The sequence below is a fragment of the Eptatretus burgeri genome, chromosome 15, assembly GCF_056783735.1.
Source record: "Eptatretus burgeri isolate ZD-2024b chromosome 15, Ebu_testis_v1, whole genome shotgun sequence".
Taxonomy (NCBI): Eukaryota; Metazoa; Chordata; class Myxini; order Myxiniformes; family Myxinidae; genus Eptatretus; species Eptatretus burgeri.
The window spans coordinates 48,047,343-48,068,863 of NC_140975.1; the positions used below are offsets into that span (position 1 = coordinate 48,047,343).

The 21,521-nt window shown below is 48.1% G+C and overlaps 1 protein-coding gene across 2 annotated transcripts in view; it reads right to left on the minus strand.

Annotated features, from left to right (window-relative positions):
• PDPK1 (3-phosphoinositide dependent protein kinase 1) overlaps positions 1-21,521 on the minus strand; it is a 125,858-nt gene that overhangs the window by 58,409 nt on the left and 45,928 nt on the right. For both annotated transcript variants that reach the window (XM_085858463.1, XM_085858462.1), the window contains 2 exons: positions 10,636-10,773; positions 9,488-9,632 (listed from right to left, as the gene is read on the minus strand). In XM_085858463.1, coding sequence (XP_085714589.1) covers positions 9,488-9,632; positions 10,636-10,773 — 283 coding nt within the window. The remainder of the gene's footprint in view (positions 1-9,487; positions 9,633-10,635; positions 10,774-21,521) is intronic.

Genomic DNA, 21,521 nt, shown 5'->3' on the forward strand with positions numbered 1-21,521 from the left:
ACACACAGCAAACACAGGAAGCTAAAGTTAGCATATTAAAACAAGTTTTCTTTAAGATCATAAAACCACACCAAATAGTTACGAGAAGGGCACTCGGTGGAGTGCATACCTCTACCATGCAACGATTGATCCAACAGAACATATTGGAATCAATAATTTTTCGAAATAGCATACCATACCATACAGTACTGTATATCATTTTTGATGCTGTTTCTCAATGGTGAAGAATCACTTTAAAAATTCAAGTACTGAGATCAGTAAATGGATCTTCACCAAAATCTAATCAGTTCATCGTTGTCACACACACAACCTGCCCAAAATTTTCATCCCAATTCGTCCACAACATTTTGAGATATCCTGCACACAAACAAACCAACAAAAACAGACAGACAGGTGTGAAAACATAACCTTCTTTCACCTTTAGTGAAAATACCAATAGTAAAAATATTATGAATGAGATATTTATATAAATACATGAGTAAACGAGAACACTCAGAGAAGAACATACCTCCGCCAAGCTGAACAGTTTACGTTTTGTTTCCCACTGATGCGCCGGATATGGATCAGGACCTGAATCAAAATCTAAATCGGCTTGTTCTTGCCACTTAACCAACTCATCCACTTAGTTTTGTCAGAATTCGTCCACAACTTTTTGAAACACCGTGATATATATTGTTGTTGACCCCACCATAAAAAAGTTGTGGACGGGTTCGGATGAAATTTGGTGGGCAGGTTTGGTGTGTGACAAGGATTATATTTTGGTGAAGAGCCGAATCCGGATTCGGAAATGAGAATTTTTTATTTGAAAAGTGATTCTTCACTATCGAGAGATCAGGTCAGAAACGAAACACAGTATAGCATATTTCAAAATTTTATTGGGCCTGATATGTTCTTCTGGATCAGGAATTGGGTGGCGAAGGTATGTGCTCTACCAAGTGGCCTTCTAGTTGGGGCTGCACTCGTCGTTTGTTGGTTTCCTGTGTGACATCGTCCATTTGCATATGTCTTTCGAAATTTTTTGCCAGGTGAGTTAGGAATACCTTCTCTGGTTTGTGGTTTTCGTGTTTGTTTACAAATTGGATTCAGTTGTGTGTCTGTGTGTGTATATGTGTGTGTGTGTGTGTGTGTGTGTGTGTGTGTGTGTGTGTGTGTGTGTGTGCGTGTGTGCGTGTGCGTGTGCGCGTGCGTGTGCGCGTGCGCGTGCGCGTGTGCGCGTGCGCGTGCGCGTGCGCGTGCGCGTGCGCGTGCGCGTGCGCGTGCGCGTGCGCGTGCGCGTGCGCGTGCGCGTGCGCGTGCGCGTGCGCGTGCGCGTGCGCGTGCGCGTGCGCGTGCGCGTGCGCGTGCGTGTGCGCGTGTGTGTGTGTGTGTGTGTGTGTGTGTGTGTGTGTGTGTGTGTGTATGCCTGTCATGTTTTTTGGGGAGTTACACTGGAGCTTTCTGATGTGGAATGTGATGCACCAAAATGATCATCATGACCTCCTGAAGTGATTAAGCCAATAAACTACAAAGAATCCGGAACAATTCCCATATTTTAAACGCACGTCATGTTAAGGTGTATCGAGCAGCTTAGTAGGTCTTTCCACGTCATGGTATTCTAATTACAAAATAAATAACAAAAAGAACGATAACACCAACAAAACATCTCTATTATAATACCAAGCTTGCACACTAAAAACTCGGCTCGCCGTCACACGATCCCTATGAAATTGATGTGGCACTTAGCAGACATGCCGACAATGTTTGGGAAGTCTTGGCGTTCCATCGTACCACTTGCATTTTGCACAATTCATATTTTTGTCATTCCCCGTGTACAGTCTGTTGTCTGCTACCAGCTATGTTGTACTGCTATCTCGTGCGTGTGCACGGGTATCGGTAGTATTAATTAATACCAATATCAACAACAATAATAAAAGCATAATTTGGCAATAATAATATTAATAAACGATGTAAAATCCCACTACCACCCCCCACCTGAACAACACCCTACCCCCGCCTCCCCCACTCTGGACCAAGCACATCTGGGCTTGGTGAAAGGCTAGCTAATGCTGAAGCAGTACAGCAGGCGGGTATGCGACAAGACCGTGAAGAGCAATGAAAATTTGGGCCAATGGACCAACAGGCCCACTGTTTTTAAAAAGGACAGGGGATGTTGTAAGCAGCTCCATCTGTCTGTCGCTTCCATCACACTATCTCCTCCAAAAAGGTTGTGCAAAAATTCACCAAACCCGTCCCCTGGGGCAGGGTCAAAAGGTCAAATACCTAAAAATGCAATTACGGGGACATTTTAAAATGAAACTTTGCATATGCAATCAACATTAGGAGATGCATGAAATGTGTAACTATTTTAAAATTTGACTCTGTGTCCCAGGTGGTGGGGACGATTTATTGTCACAGGGGTCAAAACAGGAATAAAAATTTAAATAAAATTCGACATTGGGACCTGGTTGAATTTTTTGCAATCTTTCAACTTTGCTTTAGGTGGAAAGCGCAGGAATTTGCGATGGCACGTCATGGACTTCGCTATAGTTTTTGTCTCAATAGTAATACCCGCTCAATAGTAATACAATAGTAAAATACAGTGTCAGTGAAGCACTTGCACTCTGTCATTGATTCCCCACACTCAAAACCCACCACCTCTGGCAGGTAGGTGTCAGTGGTTAAACCACTTGCACTATGCCACTTGTACAGGCAAAAATGGTAGGTGGTGTCCCCACTCTTGTGGACATGGACGTGGGGGGGGGGGGTAATTTAGTGCACGTGACCTGACCATGGCTACCCAGAGCATGTATGAAAAATTTGAACGAAATTAACCAAGAATTTTCAATTAGATGAGGTTCAGACATGTAAACAGAGACTTGCCCAATTTTAACACAATCGCTCAAGAAAGGAATTTCGAAGTTGTCAAAGCATAACCCATTTGAAGGAATGCAGTATGGTCACAGCAATATATCGATATACCGGTATTAGAATTTCGAATATACCAGCACACTGAAAAAAAAAAATTCAAATCGGGATGAAAAAAATATTAATCGGTATATCCGCAAAAATATTGGTATATCACCAACTAATCAAAGAAAGGTGTTTACAACTTTTAAATACCATACAAGATTTTAAAAACCTTTGATGCACTCTGCTACAACTGGAACATTGGAACAAGTGACGTTCAAGATGTACCAGGATGTAAGTACAGGTCAGGTCAGGTATGGGAGCATGCAACAGAGGAGCGCGTCGCTGTGTCCACTTTCGGCCGATACTCCAGGGGCCTCAGTCTGCCCCCTCCCCCCCCCCCCCAAGGAAGATGCCTGACCGATCCCCATCTCCTTGAGATGCCGATCAACCTGCTGCAACCATGGGGAACGTGGTCGGCCCATTGGCCTCCTCCACTCACGAGACTCCCTCGCTCAGAGAATCTGGTGAGCAGGATCAGCATCAGGAAAACGAGCCACATGTTCATACAGCCGCAGCTGACACTCACGGACTATGCAGGTAACAAATCTCATTTGAGTCTCTCTCAGCAACCGCTAGTTGGACACAAAGTCCGACCAGCGATAGCCAAGCATTCTCCGAAGAGACCTGGTACCAACGGAATTAAGTCTCCATCTCAGATCCTTGGTCAGAGTCCAAGTCTCGCATCCATAGAGCAAGACTGGAAGCAGCAAGTACCTGAAGACTCTGACTTTCGCCCTCCCGCACAGGTACCGGCAGCGCCACACCCCATTATCCAGTGAATCCATGACTCCCCAGGCCCGACCCAGACGTCTATTGACCTCTTACTCACGGCCGGCAGAGACATGAATATCACTGCCAAGGTAAGTGAATCTCTCCACGACCTCAACATCCTCACCACAAACAGGCACAGACAGGACAGCGGCATCCAAGATGTCATTGAAAGCCTGGATCTTGGTTTTGACACAGGAAACCCGTAATCCAAGCGGCTCCGACTCCTCATTCAGCACCTCGAGGGCCCCCAAAAGGACATCAAAAGTCTCCACAAAGATGACTGCATCATCTGCGAAATGAAGGTCAAAGATCTTGACATTCCCAAACGATGCACCGCAGCTTGATCTCTCTGACATCCTCCCTAGAACCCAGTCCATACAAGTGCTGAAAAGTGTAGGGGCCAGTACACACCCCTGACGAACTCCAGTAACAAATGGAAATAAGTCAGAGATGGTACCACCACATGTCACAGCACTCTCAGTACCAGAGTAGAGTTCAGACATCAAATCGATCAGTTTTGGTGGCACCCCATGAAGACCAAGAATCCTCCAGAGGGCATCGCGATTCAGTGAATCGAATGCTTTACAGAGATCAACATCGGCTGCAAGCAGCCCCTGCCACTATTCTAGTCTGTGTTCGGTGAGGACACGAAGAGCAAGGATACGGTCAATCGTTAACCTCTTTGGTATAAAGCCTGACTGCTCTGGAGGCTGGTGCTCAAGCAGATGGTGGCGAACCCTATCAAAAATTATCCGAGCAAAGACCTTGCCCGGCACTGAGAGCAGCGTCACCCCTCGGTAGTTGTTGCAGTCTTGGCGATCACCCTTCCCTTTCCAGAGAGGGACAAAAAGGCCCCTCTTCCAATCAGTTGGGATGATGCCTGTTTTCCAGGCAGAGCACAGAACTGCATGCAACGACACGAGTGCAGCATTTCCACCAGCCTTGAGAAGTTCAGCATGGATGCCACAGATCCCTGGCGCTTTACCCCATTTCAACTAGTTCACTGCAGCCTGCGTTTCCACAAGCGAAGGTGGACCACAGTTGATTGGAGGGTAGCAACAGGGATTGTAACAACGCTGACGTCCAACTGGACAGCTGGTGGATCAGCCTGGTACAACCGCTCAAAGTCACCGGCCCAGCGGGCCTTCACTTCGGAATCCTCTGTCAAGAGCCTACCACCCCATGCTCTAACTGCAGTACACCGAGGGACGGGTTTGGATGAACGCAATGCGCGAATTCCCCTGTAAGCAGGACGAGAATCCCTTGACCACAGGTGATGCTCTACCCCCTCACAGATTCCTCGCACATAGGCCTCCTTGTCCCCCCTTAGCACACGTATAGTTTTACACCTCAGCTCCCTGAACAGCTCAGCTCTGCCATTAAGCCTGGCCCTGCAACTGGTCAATGGTATCCAGTGTCCATTGAGAGACAAAATTCTTTGCCCTTCAGTGAATTCCAAGACATCCACTGGCAACATCAAGGACGGTTGTCTTGAAGGCACTCCACAACTCTTCAGGACCCCCCAAAGCACCCAGACTCCTCAAATCTCCACTCAGCTTGTTCGCAAACTCCTCAGCTACCCTCTCATCCTTGAACTCGCCAACATCCAGCCAAGGCTGGGATGTTCCATTCTCCTGGATTTAAGGTGCAACTTCAGAGTTGTTTCAACAAGCCAGTGATCAGTATTGAGGAACTGAGCACTCCGGTAGACCATGAAGTTCTGGATTATCCTCCAGCCACCATCAACGAGGACATGGCCAATCTCCTTTGCCACACCACCAGCGTTGGAATACCAAATCCAGCAATGAGCTTGTGGGCGCTGAAACCATGAACCGGCCACCCTAAGTCCATGACTTCTTGCAAAGTCAAGGAACTTGGTGCTATTCTGGTTCATAGTTCCTGACCCATGGGGACCAACACACATCTCATACCCATCCCTTTCATTTCCAGTCGATGCATTGAAATCCCCCAAGACTTGAAGTGTATCTCGTCTGGGGCACTGATCAACCACAGACTCGAGCGTGGCGTGGAATGCATCCTTCACGGTGAGATCACTCGCCTCAGTCGGAGCATAAACAGAGACCAGGGAAATGACACCTAAGGAGTGATGAATCCTTCGCCTCATCATACATTCGTTGACCAGTGTTACCTCAATTATCATTGGGGTCAGCTTATTGGACACAGCTACAGCAACTCCTTGGGAATGGTAACCATCAGATCGACCAGACCAATAGTAGGTGTAACCACCCACCATGATCTCACCGCAATCCGGTCTCCGAACCTCAGAGATTGCTGCAATACCGACGTCCAAACGCTTGTGCTCAGATGATAACAGAGACAGGTGATCATCCTCTCTTAGGGATAGGACATTCCAGGCACCCACCCGAAGGGACCACCTCAGGTTAACCCAAGGAGACCGCCGTCTGGTGGACGACACCTCAGCAGCACTCCGACGCACTCTCCTGCAATCTGACATGGGAATGTTACCCTGTAGTTTCCCTCCTATCATCAAAGATTGGGGGTCCCGAAGGCTTTGCCCCAATCCCATCATTCGGTGAGCTGCCCTGCGAAGGGAAGCTGCACAGTGGGTTTTCAGATTTCTTTGCGGTTTTGTGTTTTGCGGAATGAAGGGTTTTATGGTGGTCGGAGTGCAAATCCTGCCACCAACCTCCTAATAAGAAGAAACCCAACTGCAGGAGGACGTCCGCAGACACAGTTGGGCACTAGATATGGATGGCCACCCACCATGATGAGCTCACAAGGAGCTCCGCCGCCCTTTGACAGGTTTTGTTTTTAATCCTGCTAGGTGTCCATATCCAAACACCCTCCTCTACAAAAAAACAGTTGGGGGAGATGCTTTAGTCACCGACAACCCGACCATGGAACAGGTTAGTGAAAGTTTACATGATATCTGTGGCAAGTCACAGATCTAATCTGGCCTGACCTAACACCAAGTAAGTACAGCCTGACCTAAGTACAGTCAGTTTCAACTTTTTAACCCTCAACACCCGAACACCGTCCAAACAGTCGAGTTTTCATTTGCTCTCGTGGCTGTTTTTAAAGCAATTGCCAATCGGTTATTTGATACGAATCATGAATTGGGTGTACTTTGGAAAGCCTGTGCCGATTACTGGTACGGCGAGCCACAAGAGCGGCCTTTGCCGATTCCAAATACTGATCTTAGTTGAAAACAAAATCATTTTTCATTTCAAGATGAAGTTGGAAGTAAAATGACCGTTCTCATCAGAGGAAGAAAAAAGGTTCCGTGTGGGAATACTGTGAAAAATTACCGTGCGTCAATGTACATCATATTACATGAACAGTAATGGACCATTACGTATTTTTGGAACCTGCGCAATTTTTATTTATTCAATCTTTTCTTTTGAGGCCGATATATCGATATCAGAAGAAAAAGAAAAAATCGATTCCAATGGAGCCTCGAATGCAGAATGGGAGTGGGAAAAAAATGTGGAAAGGAGTGCTCAAATGACAGACAAAATTAATGCAGAAATATGGGGGGACACAATCATGCACAGAAAGGTAACACAGATGGTAACAGAGACGAAATCGATACCACATTTCGCTTGAGTATTACTAGTTCCAGGAAATTATCAGAATAGAGAACACGTACTAATCTACAGAACACAGTGGGAGCACCCACCAACAAGAGGGAGATCAGTCCTTAACTACGCCAGCTCTTCTTTGGCCTGCAGCTTGTCAAACACACATCTCAACACCGTACAGAACATACAAAACAAAGCCCTTCACATCATCAGAGGTTGCACAGTAACAACACCCATCGAGCACTTCCACAAAGAGGTAAAAATCAAAGACCACTTGGACATAAGAGGTGCACACAATCCTTGCAACAGCAAGTTCCAACCCTACTCACCCTTGCCACATGTACAACCACCCACAGGCCCCTCGACACATTAAAGCAACACCACAAAGACGCTACAGTAATAGCCTCCAAAACATCCCCCTTCCCCCCCCCCCCCAATGAACAACGTAAGCTACAAAAAAAGACATACACACCCACATCACCAGAAATGCAATCAACAAACTAGGTTCAAACAGTATCCTGGGCAGTAAACCCCCACCTATCCATAACACAGATCAACTACTCTCCAGGTCCAATCATGGTCACCTTACACGCCTCTGCTGTGGATACCAACCATAGCTCTTACACTACAAACACAGACTCGACGACACCACTGACGACACCTGCAACCTCTGTCAGGCTGCCCCACACACAACAAAACACATTCACATGGAAGAAGTAGACTTTGCTCAGAAGCGTTCGCCATGTTCGCAGACGTCATAGCATTCTGATGAGCAGCTCGTTGTTGTTACCCCCACACATGCAAAGCAAAAAGTGGGGGTAAGCAATCGGTTCATGTCAGTCCATCTGTCCGTCCGTCTGTCTGTCTGTCTGTCTGTCTTATCAGTTTATGATTGAGGAGTGACTTATTTAAATTGAATGCTAAATTTTGAACACAAATTAGAACGAGTGTCCATGGTGATCAATAAAGCCTCCATCTCCAAAACTGACTCAACGTCATCTTATTACGGCGTATAAGTGTGGTGTCTAAGACTGACTCACCAGTGCTAAACTTCCAGATTTGTTTTTTTTTAACAATTTTTAAAATCATCATTTTATTAAAATTGAAGCATATACTGGAACATTGCATGGGGGTAATGTGTTACATGAACTGTCTAGTTGCTGTTGTTCTTGTTATATATCCTCAAATCTCACACCATCCCTTCATCCATCCCTCCACACATGCAGTCCCTCGACAGCTAGGTGGGTGGCATTTCTGGCGCCATTCCGTCATGGGATTGTTGTTGTTCAATAATCCTTTGCCTATCCTCTCAAATCCCATTCCATCCTATCACCAATCCTCGACAGATACAGGATATCGGCTTGTCTTTAATAATTGAGATTACAACACGATAACGACAAAGAATGTTTTGATTTCTTTCCCATTTAACAATCAAAATTAATTACTTTCAAAATTCTCAGTCAATTAAAAGTTATTTTAAATTTTATTTTGTGATGAAGGAAATCTTTTTTTTTTTCATCAATGTCTCAAATGATTATCCCACTGGACGGTGATCGTCTCTGCTTGTAATGAAGTTGACAACGTCCTGCACTGCCCTCAAACAATCCAGTGTCACATTGTCAACGACAAGCTAGAATTGCTATCCACTTCCGTAAATCATGAGTGGGAGGTACAATCAGAGAAATGCCATACTAGTGTCAAGAATTCTTTAAACATGGCGTGAAACAACCCAGTGTTTGGTGAAACGTCAACAGATGTGAACTGTTAGAAAGCGGGGAAAAAAAAAACAAAAACATGGGATACCAAAAAGAATCAGACGCACTCTTCCTGTTCTCAACAAGACCCATCAGCCTTTCCCGGGTTCCAGGGCTTTGTGGCATTCCACATGAAATGAAAACAAAGGCTTTCCATCACAGCACAGTCACAAAGCTCTTGGCAAGCACGTGAGTGTTCCATGGTGACATCACAATAACAATGACCTAATCCAACCACAACAAGCATAAACTATGAACAGAATAGGACTGTGGTGTCAAGGATGAAAGGGGTTAGGGGTTAGGAAAGGGGGGGGGGGTAGAGGAGAGATTCAGAGCTAAATAGTTGCAGGGAGCGGAGACGAGTATGAATCATTGACCAATACCTAAGGCTTTAGATGCTCATATTCCATCATCGCACTGACGGCCACAGATGGTTTCAAGCACCCTTACCTGTGTATGATTCCAAGGCCATGTAGGTAGTCCAGTGCTGAAACTATCTCCGCCGAGTAGAAACGGGTGCAGGCCTCGTCAAATGAGCGATGCTTCCGGATATACTTGAGAAGCTCCCCATTCTTCGCATAGCTCAACCCAAAGTCTGCACTATGGTCAGGGAACTCAGATCCATTACATGCAAAGTGTGCACCCCCAGTGTGCAAAAAGCTCACGAGTCAATTCAAAGTCCAATGGCTTAGCAACGCGTAGCCGCACTATGGCTGAATGGAATGACAATTGCTGGGCATATAAAACAGACAAACTCAGGTCATGCCATTTGCATTATCCCAAACAAAATATTAAATTAATAACTGTTGGGTTCAAACGCAAGCACCGATTGATGAACATCCTCCTAACTTTATGGCCCTGCTTCATGATGCCATGACCGTAGGTTCAAAACACATACAACATGTCAATTTGTACATTGTCTACAAACGTCCTTGTCCTGAATGCAATCTCCGCTGAAGCAGCTGCATAAGCCCTAGATACTGTAGGCATTACAAAAGTAAAGGGAAACATTTACCTCACTATGAGAGCATTCTTCAAGTCTGTAATCAATCTACTTTGCCAGCAAGATGAGCTCAGAGGATGGAATATTAATATGTTGCTGTCATTTCCTCATCTAGAGCTGTTATAAGCCCATTTTGAATCCACTCCTTTGGCAGGTCATCAAGGGCTGTATAATCGGTAGAAAATTCTTGGTTGACTGAAAAGCCGTTAAATACCTTCCCTTTGAAAGTGTCCGCATCGCGTGAGACCTCCCTGTCACAAAATGCCGCGGTGGGGTAGAAGGCCCCGTTAAGCATTCCCACACGAGCCCCTGGGCAGGGCTGCAATAAACTTGACATTTACAATGGATAGATGCTATGGAACCACAACATGGAGCCCTTCGTGCAATGACATGGCACACTTATCCTCTGACCCTTTGCATCATCACCTCTCCCCGGTTGCAATAACCGTAGCACTACAAATGCAGACAAATCTGCTTGTCTATGGATACCTCAACAAAATGGGCAAGCAATGCACTTCTGCTATTTTCTTGCAAAGCATCAAAGGTAAGATGTACATCAAAATCAGAGGTCAAAGTGGTTGGCAAGTTAGGATACAAAGCTTTTCTTCATCTTGGAAGGTGAAGAAGAGCTTGACGAAGAATGGGTGGTTGAGGAGAGATAAGATGTCCTTCTCCCGTTTTACGTGACGCACTTTCTTCTCTTTTATGATGTGAAGTTTCTCCAAGATTTTCACTGCACACAGACAGCACATGGTGGAGGAGTGAACAGAGATTGTGACCACCAAGAGGCAGATACTGACGCCGAAAATGGGGAGAAGGAAAAACAAAACAAAACGCACTAAACAAACACAGTTGGAGAAAGGCAACCTGGCTATTTTATGACATCAATAGCATTGATGGCCATGTGATGCGAAGCTCAAAATGCTTTTAAGGAAGGAAAAGTAGAAAAGTGTGCAAAAATACAAGGACAAATGGGGGGGGGAGGGAGGGGGGAAGAAGTGAGAGATAAAAACAAATCTGATCTAATCTTCATGGAAGGACACATGTAGGGGAGTAGGGAAAGGGAAGAAGGTTGGGAAGGGAGGGAGTGATTACTCTATTAAACTGGTGAAAGATTCTGGCAACAAGAACACTCTTAGACATTTGATTTATGAAATGTAGCGAGGCCCAAGTGAGGTATTGGATAGTAACAGCTCATTATACTTTTAGGAAAAACATGTCTCTGACAAGCTAATGGAAGCAGGTGATGCGGTTCCACATTCAATGCAAATTATGATGACTGATAGCTGCTCTTCATGAGGAAGCGAGCTGGAACTCGAGCTGCCACACACCTATGCAGGTGACCCATGAATAACAAAATATTGATCGTAATGTAAATAGTAACAAATAAGTGATGCTGAAAAGTGAAGAGACATGAAAGTACAAAGCACAGGATGCCTCATAAGGGTGCCACTATGCCAAGTCAACAGACACCAAACAAACGGGTTCGACAACCTTCTCAATGCAGGAACTTGCTCCAAATGAGGAGAAACCATGTGGGAATTTCAATTGCACTTTCTCACTAAATGACACCCAAGGTGAACCTCAACCCTCTCCTCCTCCTCCTTCTCCATCTCCTCCTCCTCATTCCCATACCCACCACACTGCCCTTGCTCGATTATCCTTCACACAGCGATTGATATTCAAGTTTCAAGGCATTGAGGCCGGCTGGGAATAAAACCTTGCAAACAGCTGCAAGCACAACAACTGCCAACAATAGTTCACAAACAGCTACTGATGTCATTAATGATCCTGCAGGGGAAAATAAAAACTGTCACTCCTGTTCCAACAAATTAAAGCATTTTATTGCCATTTTGTGCTGTTGGAATTCTAACCATCCCGAGTTGAACAACCTTACAAATTTATAACGAAGCAACATACAAATACAAACAATGGTGGTTCCTGCAACAATTAATGTGGTATACCAATGGCGTTAAACTGATCTGTTTGGCATTCCCATCGAAGTATTAGGCTTATGATACTGGGAACCCATGTAGAATTCCCATAAACTGTACTACACTACAACTCAATATCATGCACAGTCACGAAAAACACTGTACGCACACAAAAATAGTCAACTACCAAACTGAACAATTCCTTTACCAAATGTCGATAAACTGAACAGGAATTTTAGTAAATGACCATTCTCGTAAACTCAATAATATTAAAATACAACAGCAATAAGACCATTCCCAGAAAGCCCTCCAAAAACACAAAAACAAAATGTCATGTCAGCAATAATGTCTGACAGGATGGTGCACAGGTGCTACAATTACCTTGCAGCTGTCTAACCAGTGTTCGATGTTTGGCTCTGCTATAAAAACAAGAAGCTGACACTCTCGGTCCCCTGCCTTTTGGGTGGGATGAGGAATAGACCTGTATAATGTGAAACTTAATCTTGAATGGTTTATGAAATATCACATGCACAAGACAAGTGACAGAGATGGTTGCCATGGCAACATAATTCAGGCCATCACCGTTGTGATCGAATCGGGTTGAGATAATGTCATGTGGAATAGATATATGCAATGGAAAAGCTAAATGTTCAACGTTTTATGAAATATCGTGTACACAAAAGTACATGACGGATGATCGGTTGGATGGAGCTCATTTTAATGTCCCCCGTCTCTGACCTTGTTGGTGGGGCGTGGGACAAAAGAAAACCGTCAAATTGGTTCTTTGCAGGCAGGGCATTGCATCATTGAGCGTGTCATCATTCATTAGCATTAGTTGGCGGACATTAAAGATCCCACATTGTCTTTTATGAAAAAGCAAGGTATCGCCGGCATTACTGCCCACCAAATTTTGTCCGAATTTATCCACAACTATTTGAGATATCTTGCACACAAACAACCAGACAGACAAACAACAAAGATGTAGTTTAAAGCACTACACTTGAAAAATCGACCTCCCGCCCCCCAAAAAAGAGTTGCCATGAATACATCAAATTGTCCATTTCATTAAGATTAAAACTGATGATCGAATAATCAAAGCTCAGGGCAATTGGACGAAAATTGATTATTGTTCAGATGAAAATTGGTTTTAGAAAGTTGAGCTTTGACCTTTTCACCTCAAAAAAAACTATAATAGCCATGTCAATGATGCAATATGCAATTATTAATCACATTTCAAGTTAATCGGATGAAAATTGACAATTTTTCAGATGAAATTTGATGACTTTATAAGTTTGACCTTGAGTTGACCTTTGACCTCAAAAATAGTTGATTTTCCAAATTCTGTCTGTCTGGGTCTGGGTCGTCGACGTCACTCTCTCTGTCTGGGTCATCGACGTCATCCTCTCTCTGTCGGGGTCGTGTTGGATTCTACTCGCTCTCTTGGTGGACGTCATCCTCTAGCTTCATCTTCGAGCTCTCTCTTGGTGGTTGAGGTCGGGCTCTCTCGTCTTGGCGTTGGGCGACCTGTCGGTGAAGGCGCGGGCTGGTGGCGAGTCCGGGCGATGCCTCGGAGACGCAGATGGCAGGCGCAGCCCTGCCGGCTGTGTGGTGCGAGTCTGCGCGTCTGGCGAGGGACGCTGGAGAGAACTCACCGACCACATCATCGCAAAGGCCCGAGAGCAGGCGCGGCTACGCTAGCTGCCGTGGGAACAAGGCGTCGCGACCTGCCCACCGTCACACCTCGAGGGGGCAGGTAACCAGCACTGTCTCGCGGGCCTTTTCAGTCATCCACGGTCCACGACCATTAAGGTTTACGAACACCGTCTACCCCCCTGCCTATAGGGAGGGTTTTCCTGTTGTTTTTGAATGCATGCTGTGGCGCCGTGTCCTGTTAAGTAACAACTGTCAAGTGCATGTCCATTCTCATTGTAGTCGGTTGTATTGCTTTTTATTTGCCTTGCTTGTAAATACGTGCATGATTCCTTGCTTGTGTTGTGTGTGCAATATGTGCTTCATAATAAATGTCCTTGTGTGCAATGTATCCCGTTCGTCGCGCCCTCCTTTCACCCCATTGAAATGCCATCTTGCATCGTGGAATGAGTAGTGGGTTTTCAACACCCAATAAATAATCTGAACCGTCGAGGTCGGCGATAACACCGCTCGGTTATCCCTGGAGCACGGAACGAACCGCTTAAGCGGTTCGTGTCCTAAGCCGACCTGCGGCGTGGTGCAACCCCTCGGTAGGTTACCCGCGTGGGTATTTAGGTATATCGACATTCGGCGATTCACCCTATTTCGCGTGGGTAGAATGCGGACGAGGTTGTGGTGAGGTTAAACCCCCATCCGTGACTGGCTCCTGGCGGTAGTTCCAGGAGGGTCACGACTGAATTGTCCGTCAGGTGGGTGACGCGGCTGCCATTAGAGGTACGCGGCCGATCGCACGCCAGGCGGGCCAGAATTCGTAACACTGGTGTCCGGGAGTGGGATTCAAATCCATCCTGCCTCCAACTAAATTCACAGAACCGGATCAGGGGTGAGTGAAGCAACCCTCTGTGTACCCCAAATTACGAGCAAAAAAATTTATTCCACGGGATAAGATGGCATTTCAAGGCGAACGGGTGCCGGGTGGATTAGATACGTGTTTTGATGTGGAATCCATGGCCCGGGACGGTTCCTTTTGTAATTTTAATCCACGGGGGAGCTCAACAACATATACTGAGCATGGACTATGCCGACGAACTAAAACGGAGTCGCAAGATGGCGGCGCGATCGCACTTCAGCGCGGCACGAGGTGTGAGCTGGCTGCTATTAATGCCACAGGGCCACTTGACACGAGCCAGCTCGTAACAATTCTGCTGGCAGAAATGAAAAAAAATGTGCGCGATTTGATGGATTGCATGGATGCACACACAAAGGCATTCAGGAGCGATATGTAAAGCCTGCAGGCGGGCATAATGGTATTTTCGTGCACGAAGCGCGGACAACGGTGTGCAAAATGGCGGCGCCACGTGTTGGAGCGAATGAGCTGAGAGGGAGTGCAACGGCTGTCCGGCCCGCGATGGAAGCGGGGGAGGCCAAAATAAGACGGGAGATAGACCGAGTCAAGAATGAATTAAATAAAATGGAGGAAACAGAGACAAGGATCCAGGAAGAAACTAATATACATGAGGTGACTGAGTTGGCAGAGACACGGGAGATAGAGGGTGAATTAGACGGGGGTAAGGACGAGCACACACACATTGAGGTAGTGGAGGACAATGGGGGCGAGCTGGCGGACTGTTTCGCGACCCGGTGCGAGCAGCTGGATAGCCTCCTTCAGGAACGGAGGGAGACGCTATGCTCCCTTGAAGCTGATCACGACCAGGTGGGTTCGGTCGTGTCAAGCGAGGTAGAGGGGGCGACTGCTGCGAACAGGTGCACGCCGAGCTTGGGGGGTTTGGAGACCCCGGAACCCCTTGTAGTGGCACAAATCCCGTTGTGAATGTCCCGGTGTGTGTGTTCACAAGTGTGGCAAAATGTGTGCTGAAAAGCGTGCATAGTATGGGTGAAAGGCGTTGTGTGAAAGGGACCGCGTGTGTGAGAGTGTGTGAGGTTGCGAGTGAGCCGAGGTGCGTGCCTCCCAGCACGCCGTGTGTGGATGAGGTGCCGTGTGTGAATGGAACCACGTGTGCGAGTGAAACGGCGCGAGTGAGTGAAAGGCTGCGAGTGAGTGGAACCACGTGTGCAAGGGAAATGGCATGCGTGAATGAACGGCCGAGTGCAAGAGAGACCATGTGTGTGAGGGAGCGGTATGTGAGGGAGATGACGGTGGGCATGCGGGAGCATGCAGCCGCGTCTCCGAGTGTGAGTGTCATGGAATGGTGTGTGAGCGTCGTGACACACAGGTGTGCGCGGGTGGAATGGAGACGACGACGACGACAGAGGCCGAGTAGCGGCCGTAGATGCATTGGGGACCGCGCCGGGTTTACCCAGCGGCGAGCGCGAGGTTCGGGCCGTGCTTCGCACGAGACCGCCGTGTGCGCGCTTGCGGGAGTGAAACCCGGTCCGTAAACGCCAGCGGTGGATGGTGCCGATCCCGCGGACGGACAAAAGGTAGGCTGGATTACGGATTTGGACCGGATGGGTTCTCCACGCGAGTGTGTGTGAAACTTTACGTGGCCTGCGCAGGGTATTCTGTTCGCAGAGCGCACTGCACAGGTTACGGACGGGCAGAGCACATGTGTTCGCATGGGGAACCCTCGAAACGCGAGGCTTGTTTTTGAATGCGCAGGGTGACGTCATGGCTGCACGTATGGTTGGAATCCGGCAGGAGGGAAATCCTTGCCGATGGTACCATCCGAGAGGGGACGAGGTGCGCCAGGCATGAACAGCTGCCATGATGTCACGGGAGTAAAAGAAAGTGTGAGTTGCCGCGCTGGTGCGCGCATTAAAAAAAAAAGCAAGCCTTGCTTTCGGGTGAACAGGATTCCCGAGGTAGGGGTGAAAGACCCCCTGTCTTGGGCACAGGATGACACAAGTTAGGGGAAAGGGTTAGCTTAGCTTGACCGGCTCCATGGGGCAGGGATAAGTCCTCATGGGGCCCGTGGAATGGATTAGTTAGAGGGATTGTAGTTGAGATTTAGGATGGGGAAATTATTAGAGGATTTGAGGACAATGACAGACTTTGAGTGTGTAGAGGGGACGTAGCTTAGCTATGTAGTGTTAAAGGCAACGTGCTACTAGTTTAAGCGACGACGTGGGAGCACGAGTTAGTTATGGGAAGTAGTGAGCAGGATGGCTGAGTTCAGCGATGGAGTGTTGAAGAGTAGTGAGGTGGAGACATGTTGAGTGAGTGAGGCCAGAGGGTCTGTGTGAATGGAGCGGATGTGGTATGCATGGTGCAATGAGTGATTGGGGGGGAGGAGTGATTCCCGCCCAAGGGACCCCGGGGTCAGTATAATGTGAGTTTGTGGGTTAGCGAAATTGAAAAATGGAGGTCGTTTTGCTCTTGGTGGGAGTGTAGGCTTGAAACCCATTTGGAGGGGTGCAGGAGCCCTGTTGACAGGCTGGGAGCGTGGCTGCGAACGGTGAGTATCGCTGAGTGGGTACCCCAGGCACCGGGCTCGTCGGCCGCGGTAAGCCAAGGGCCCATGGGGGGCCGGGATAGTGTAGTGGGTACGGGTGCGCCCGCATGATGCGGGGCCCGGGGTGCCATATGCCACGGGAGCAGTGTACTGGGCACGGGCGACCCTCGGAAAGGGACCCAGGGCGCCAACACGCCACGTGGGCATCGAGGGGGAGTAGCCGAGGAGGGCACTCCCCAGTTTTTAGGGAGCTGTTAGGCTCAGAGGCAGTGTAGTGCCCGGGGGTGCCATCGTTGGGGAATCGGCAGAGGGTAGTTCCAGCCAAGGGAGCCACGCGTCCCAGCTGTGAGACCGTGTGAGGGCACGGAAAGAAAATTGGGGGGCATGGGCCGAAATTTGAGAGGACACCAACACAAACGACAGGAATCTTGGTTGTTAGAACCGATAGGTTAAGCGAGAGGCGCTTGTTGAAAGCCCCGGGGTAGTTTAAAGGTTAATGGATAGGGTAGATTAGGACGTGTACCCCTCTGCACCATCCATCCCTTCGCTCTCGTTGTCGGCCGCTGGACCCACTTTGGGTTGAGATCGCTGAAATCTGAGGAGGCCATTCTGAGGCTTAGATTGGGCCTCGACACAGGAAGCCAGCTCTCCCTTATTCCCCTCCAGGAAGGGAACGTAGGGGTTGGGAGTAGGCTAGGACAGGATAGGTTAGCCGGACAGAGACTATAAAGGGGGTTAGGGGACGAGTTATAGTTGTGGGGAAGTGAAAATAGAAAGAAAAAACAAAAAAAATAAGTTGGGGCTAAATTGGGTTTTGACAAATTAAGGGAGTGGATATGGACGGAGACAGGCAAAGGCGATAGGTTGGGAGGGAGACCATAGGGTAGGTCCGAGCCCGCCTTCCGAGTGGCTTGCACCACCGCACTCCCTCCACCCACCTCCTCATTACAAGGCCTGTGCCGGCCACTTCATCGGCTGGCTGTTTTGCTGCAAGGCCTGTGCCGGCCACTTCATCGGCTGGCTGTTTTGCTACAAGGCCTGTGCCGGCAACTTCCTCTGCCAGCTATTTGCTGCAAGGCCTGTGCCGGTCGGATCGCCTGCTGGCTGTTTGCTTCAAGGCCTGTGCCAGCCACTTCATCTGCTGGCTCTGGTTGTTACAACGGCCTTGTTTCGTCATGCCGTGCCTTGCCTGCCCACCTTTGCCAAGATCCATGCCTGCTGCCCTCGTCCATTTTGCCCCGTTCTGTTTTGCATCCCCCCCCCCATTGTTCATTGCCATGTGCGCCAGGATCCTCGCGCAAGTTTGCAGGGACTGCTCTGATGGCAGCTGCAACGCGGGACTGCAACGGCAGCCCGTGCACCGTTTGTTTGTTCACTGCATTCATTTTAAGAAGGGGGAGACCTTGGACTGCGCTTAAGCAGCCTGGCTCCATGCTAAGTCTTGTTTTCTCCACAGAGTCCATCGATCCTGGGCCATGGTTAGTGTAAATTTTATTAGGTTAGGTTGTTAAGATGTACTTGTAAATGTGTTTTGCACCCCCGGCATGTGTGTCTTCGCGCCTGCAATTTATTGAAGTCGTCTGTATGAGTGGGTTTGTTTAGTTAGTGACTCAGCCCGTAGGTTATTTATTTTTGGGACATAAATACACTGAATGTCGCACTCAGGGATCCAAAGGTAAATCGTACGAGGGGAGAACTACACATGATGGCACACGAAAAGTTGACGACTCGGGACGAGTCTGTAAAAAAGGGAGGAGGTAGTGTTTCGGCTGTGGAAATTTGCAATACACCATAAAGGTTCCTTCGATTAGCTATGCAGGTGAGTGAGTGTTCAGATCGGTCCCCACCGTTGTTTAAAGGGATTTCTTCGTGTTCACCGGGCTGCGACTCTTTGAGATAGCCGTTTTTCTTTTTTTATTGTTATTTTGAGCAAACCTCCACGGAAACAACAAGCCACGTTGAAAACCGTCGAACGCAAAAGGAAACCAGAGGAGTTCCGATGGGCGCGCGGATTTTTCCCGCCTGTTTCTCCGAGGAGTGTGACGGAGGCGGGGCGGGGCGGCTCGCCCCCAATTGGTGGACGGGCGGGGTGACGCGGTCGGGGTGAGGGAACGCCGCTTTTCGGGAACCTTCTCGAAGGAAGGTGGAGCCGAAAACGGGGAGGAGCGAAGGGCGGAGCCCCACGCTATAAAAGGCGGACCGCGCGTGAGGCTCACTCTCTCTGTCTGGGTCGTCGATGTCATCCTCTCTCTGTCGGGGTCGTGTTGGATTCGACTCGCTCTCTTGGTTGACGTCATCCTCTCGCTTCATCTTCGAGCTCTCTCTTGGTGGTCGAGGTCGGGCTCTCTCGTCTTGGCGTTCGGCGACCTGTCGGTGAAGGCGCGAGCCGGTGGCGAGTCTGGGCGATGCCTCGGAGACGCAGATGGCAGGCGCAGCCCTGCCGGCTGTGTGGTGTGAATCTGCGCATCTGGCGAGGGACACTGGAGAGAACTCACCGACCACATCATCGCAAAGGCCCGAGAGCAGGCGCGGATACGCTAGCTGCCGTTGGAACAAGACGTCGCGACCTGCCCACCGTCACACCTCGAGGGGTCAGGTAACCAGCACTGTCTCGCGGGGCTTTTCAGTCATCCACGGTCCACGACCATTAAGGTTTACGAACCCCGTCTACCTCCCTGCCTATGGGGAGGGTTTTCCTGTTGTTTTTGTATGCATGCTGTGGCGCCGTGTCCTGTTAAGTAACAACTGTCAAGTGCATGTACATTCTCATTGTAGTCGGTTGTATTGCTTTTTATTTGCCTTGCTTGTAAATACGTGCATGATTCCTTGCTTGTGTTGCGTGTGCAATATGTGCTTTATGATAAATGTCCTTGTGTGAAATGTATCTCCCTATCCCGGGAGTTACTCATTTGCTCTTCCTCTATTCTTTCGTTCAGTTCGCTCTTCTCTTGTTCCAACTCACGGGTACTCCACTCTACTTTCCTCATTTCTCCCTGTAGTTCTTTGAACTGTCTTGACTTTTCCAACAATTCTTCCTTCCTTTGCTCCAGTGATTTCTCTCCTCTTTTTATCTTCTGTTCTAGGCATTCTCTTATCTGTTTGCCTGATCTTACCTCTTCCTTCAGTTGTTTCAATTCCAAATCGTGTTCACATTTTTCCTTTTCTAGCTTTTTTCCCATTCTTCCTCCAAGCTCTTCCTATCCTGGGAGATACCAATCTGCTCTTCCTCTATTCTTTTGTTCAATTTGCTCTTCTCATATTCCAACTGACGGGTAAACAACACTACTTTATTCTTTCTCCATATAGTTTGTCGACTCTGTTGGCTAAGTCCTCTCTCAGCCACCGAATTTGTTCCCGTTCATCGGCCATTTGTTGCAAATGTTGTACCCTCTCGTACCTATCATTTTTCTGAACCTCGTCTGCATGCCGTTGTGCCTCGTCCACTTCCATTTGTACCTCCTTTATATAATTCTCAGAACTCTTCACCTCTTCCAAGGCATCCCCCAATTGTGTCTGAAGCTTGCCAATGTCACGTAGTCGCCCTGCCACGCCTGCCATAGCGCATGCCGTGACCACAGGGCTTGAACCGGTGGCTGGGAGCCTCCGCCTCGTGTTGTGCCATTCGTTGCGCTCTTAATAGCCCACTCCCACTTCGTGTCGCGCCAAGGTGGAGCCGCGCCGCCATTTTGCAACTCCATTTTCTTTACAATTTCCAAGTTCCTCACCCGATCCGCTCAAACATAAAATCAAATCAAATTTGGAGGGGGTTTTTTTTCCCCCTCGCTTCTCGTAACCAATGTTTGGGGTGCAAAATGCACCACTGGTCCAAATATCCCACTCCTGACTACCAAACTGTTAAAGATTCACGACGGAGGGATTCTCAATCCACTCCGGACACCAATTGTTAATGGCATCCGTGGTGTCGGCAACCTCAACTCTCACGGTGTCAGCAATCACAGTCCATCAGCAGTTTTTTGTTTTTTGTTTTTTGGTTTAAACGAATCGGGCGTATCTATTGGTGCGACACGAAGTAATTCAATGGTGTAACTTCATACGAACCAACCAGAATTATTGGGGAACATCGAGGAACACGACACAAGCAAAACATTCACGACAATGTTTTTATTAACAATTTTAACCTGTTCTTAACTAGCGAACTACGGATTACAGGTTTCGAGGGGGTTGCTCCCGAGATATGCCTTATAGAACATGCAGAGAAGACAGACAGACAGCATGCATGCAGAGAAGACAGAGTACTTGGTGAGGTTTCATGGACGATAGGAAAGTGTCAAAAGCACTTATGTCGCTCGTAACAAGCGGATGTCCACGGATTCGAGCCCCCAGCTCGAACTCGAACATGGCGAGACGGCACTCACCTTCCTTTTCCGCAGCGCACGCGGTCTCCACATGCTCTGACCCCGCGTAAGATCGACGGCACAAGACCGTTAGATCGACGATGGGTTTCAGCTGATTTCTATCAAGGT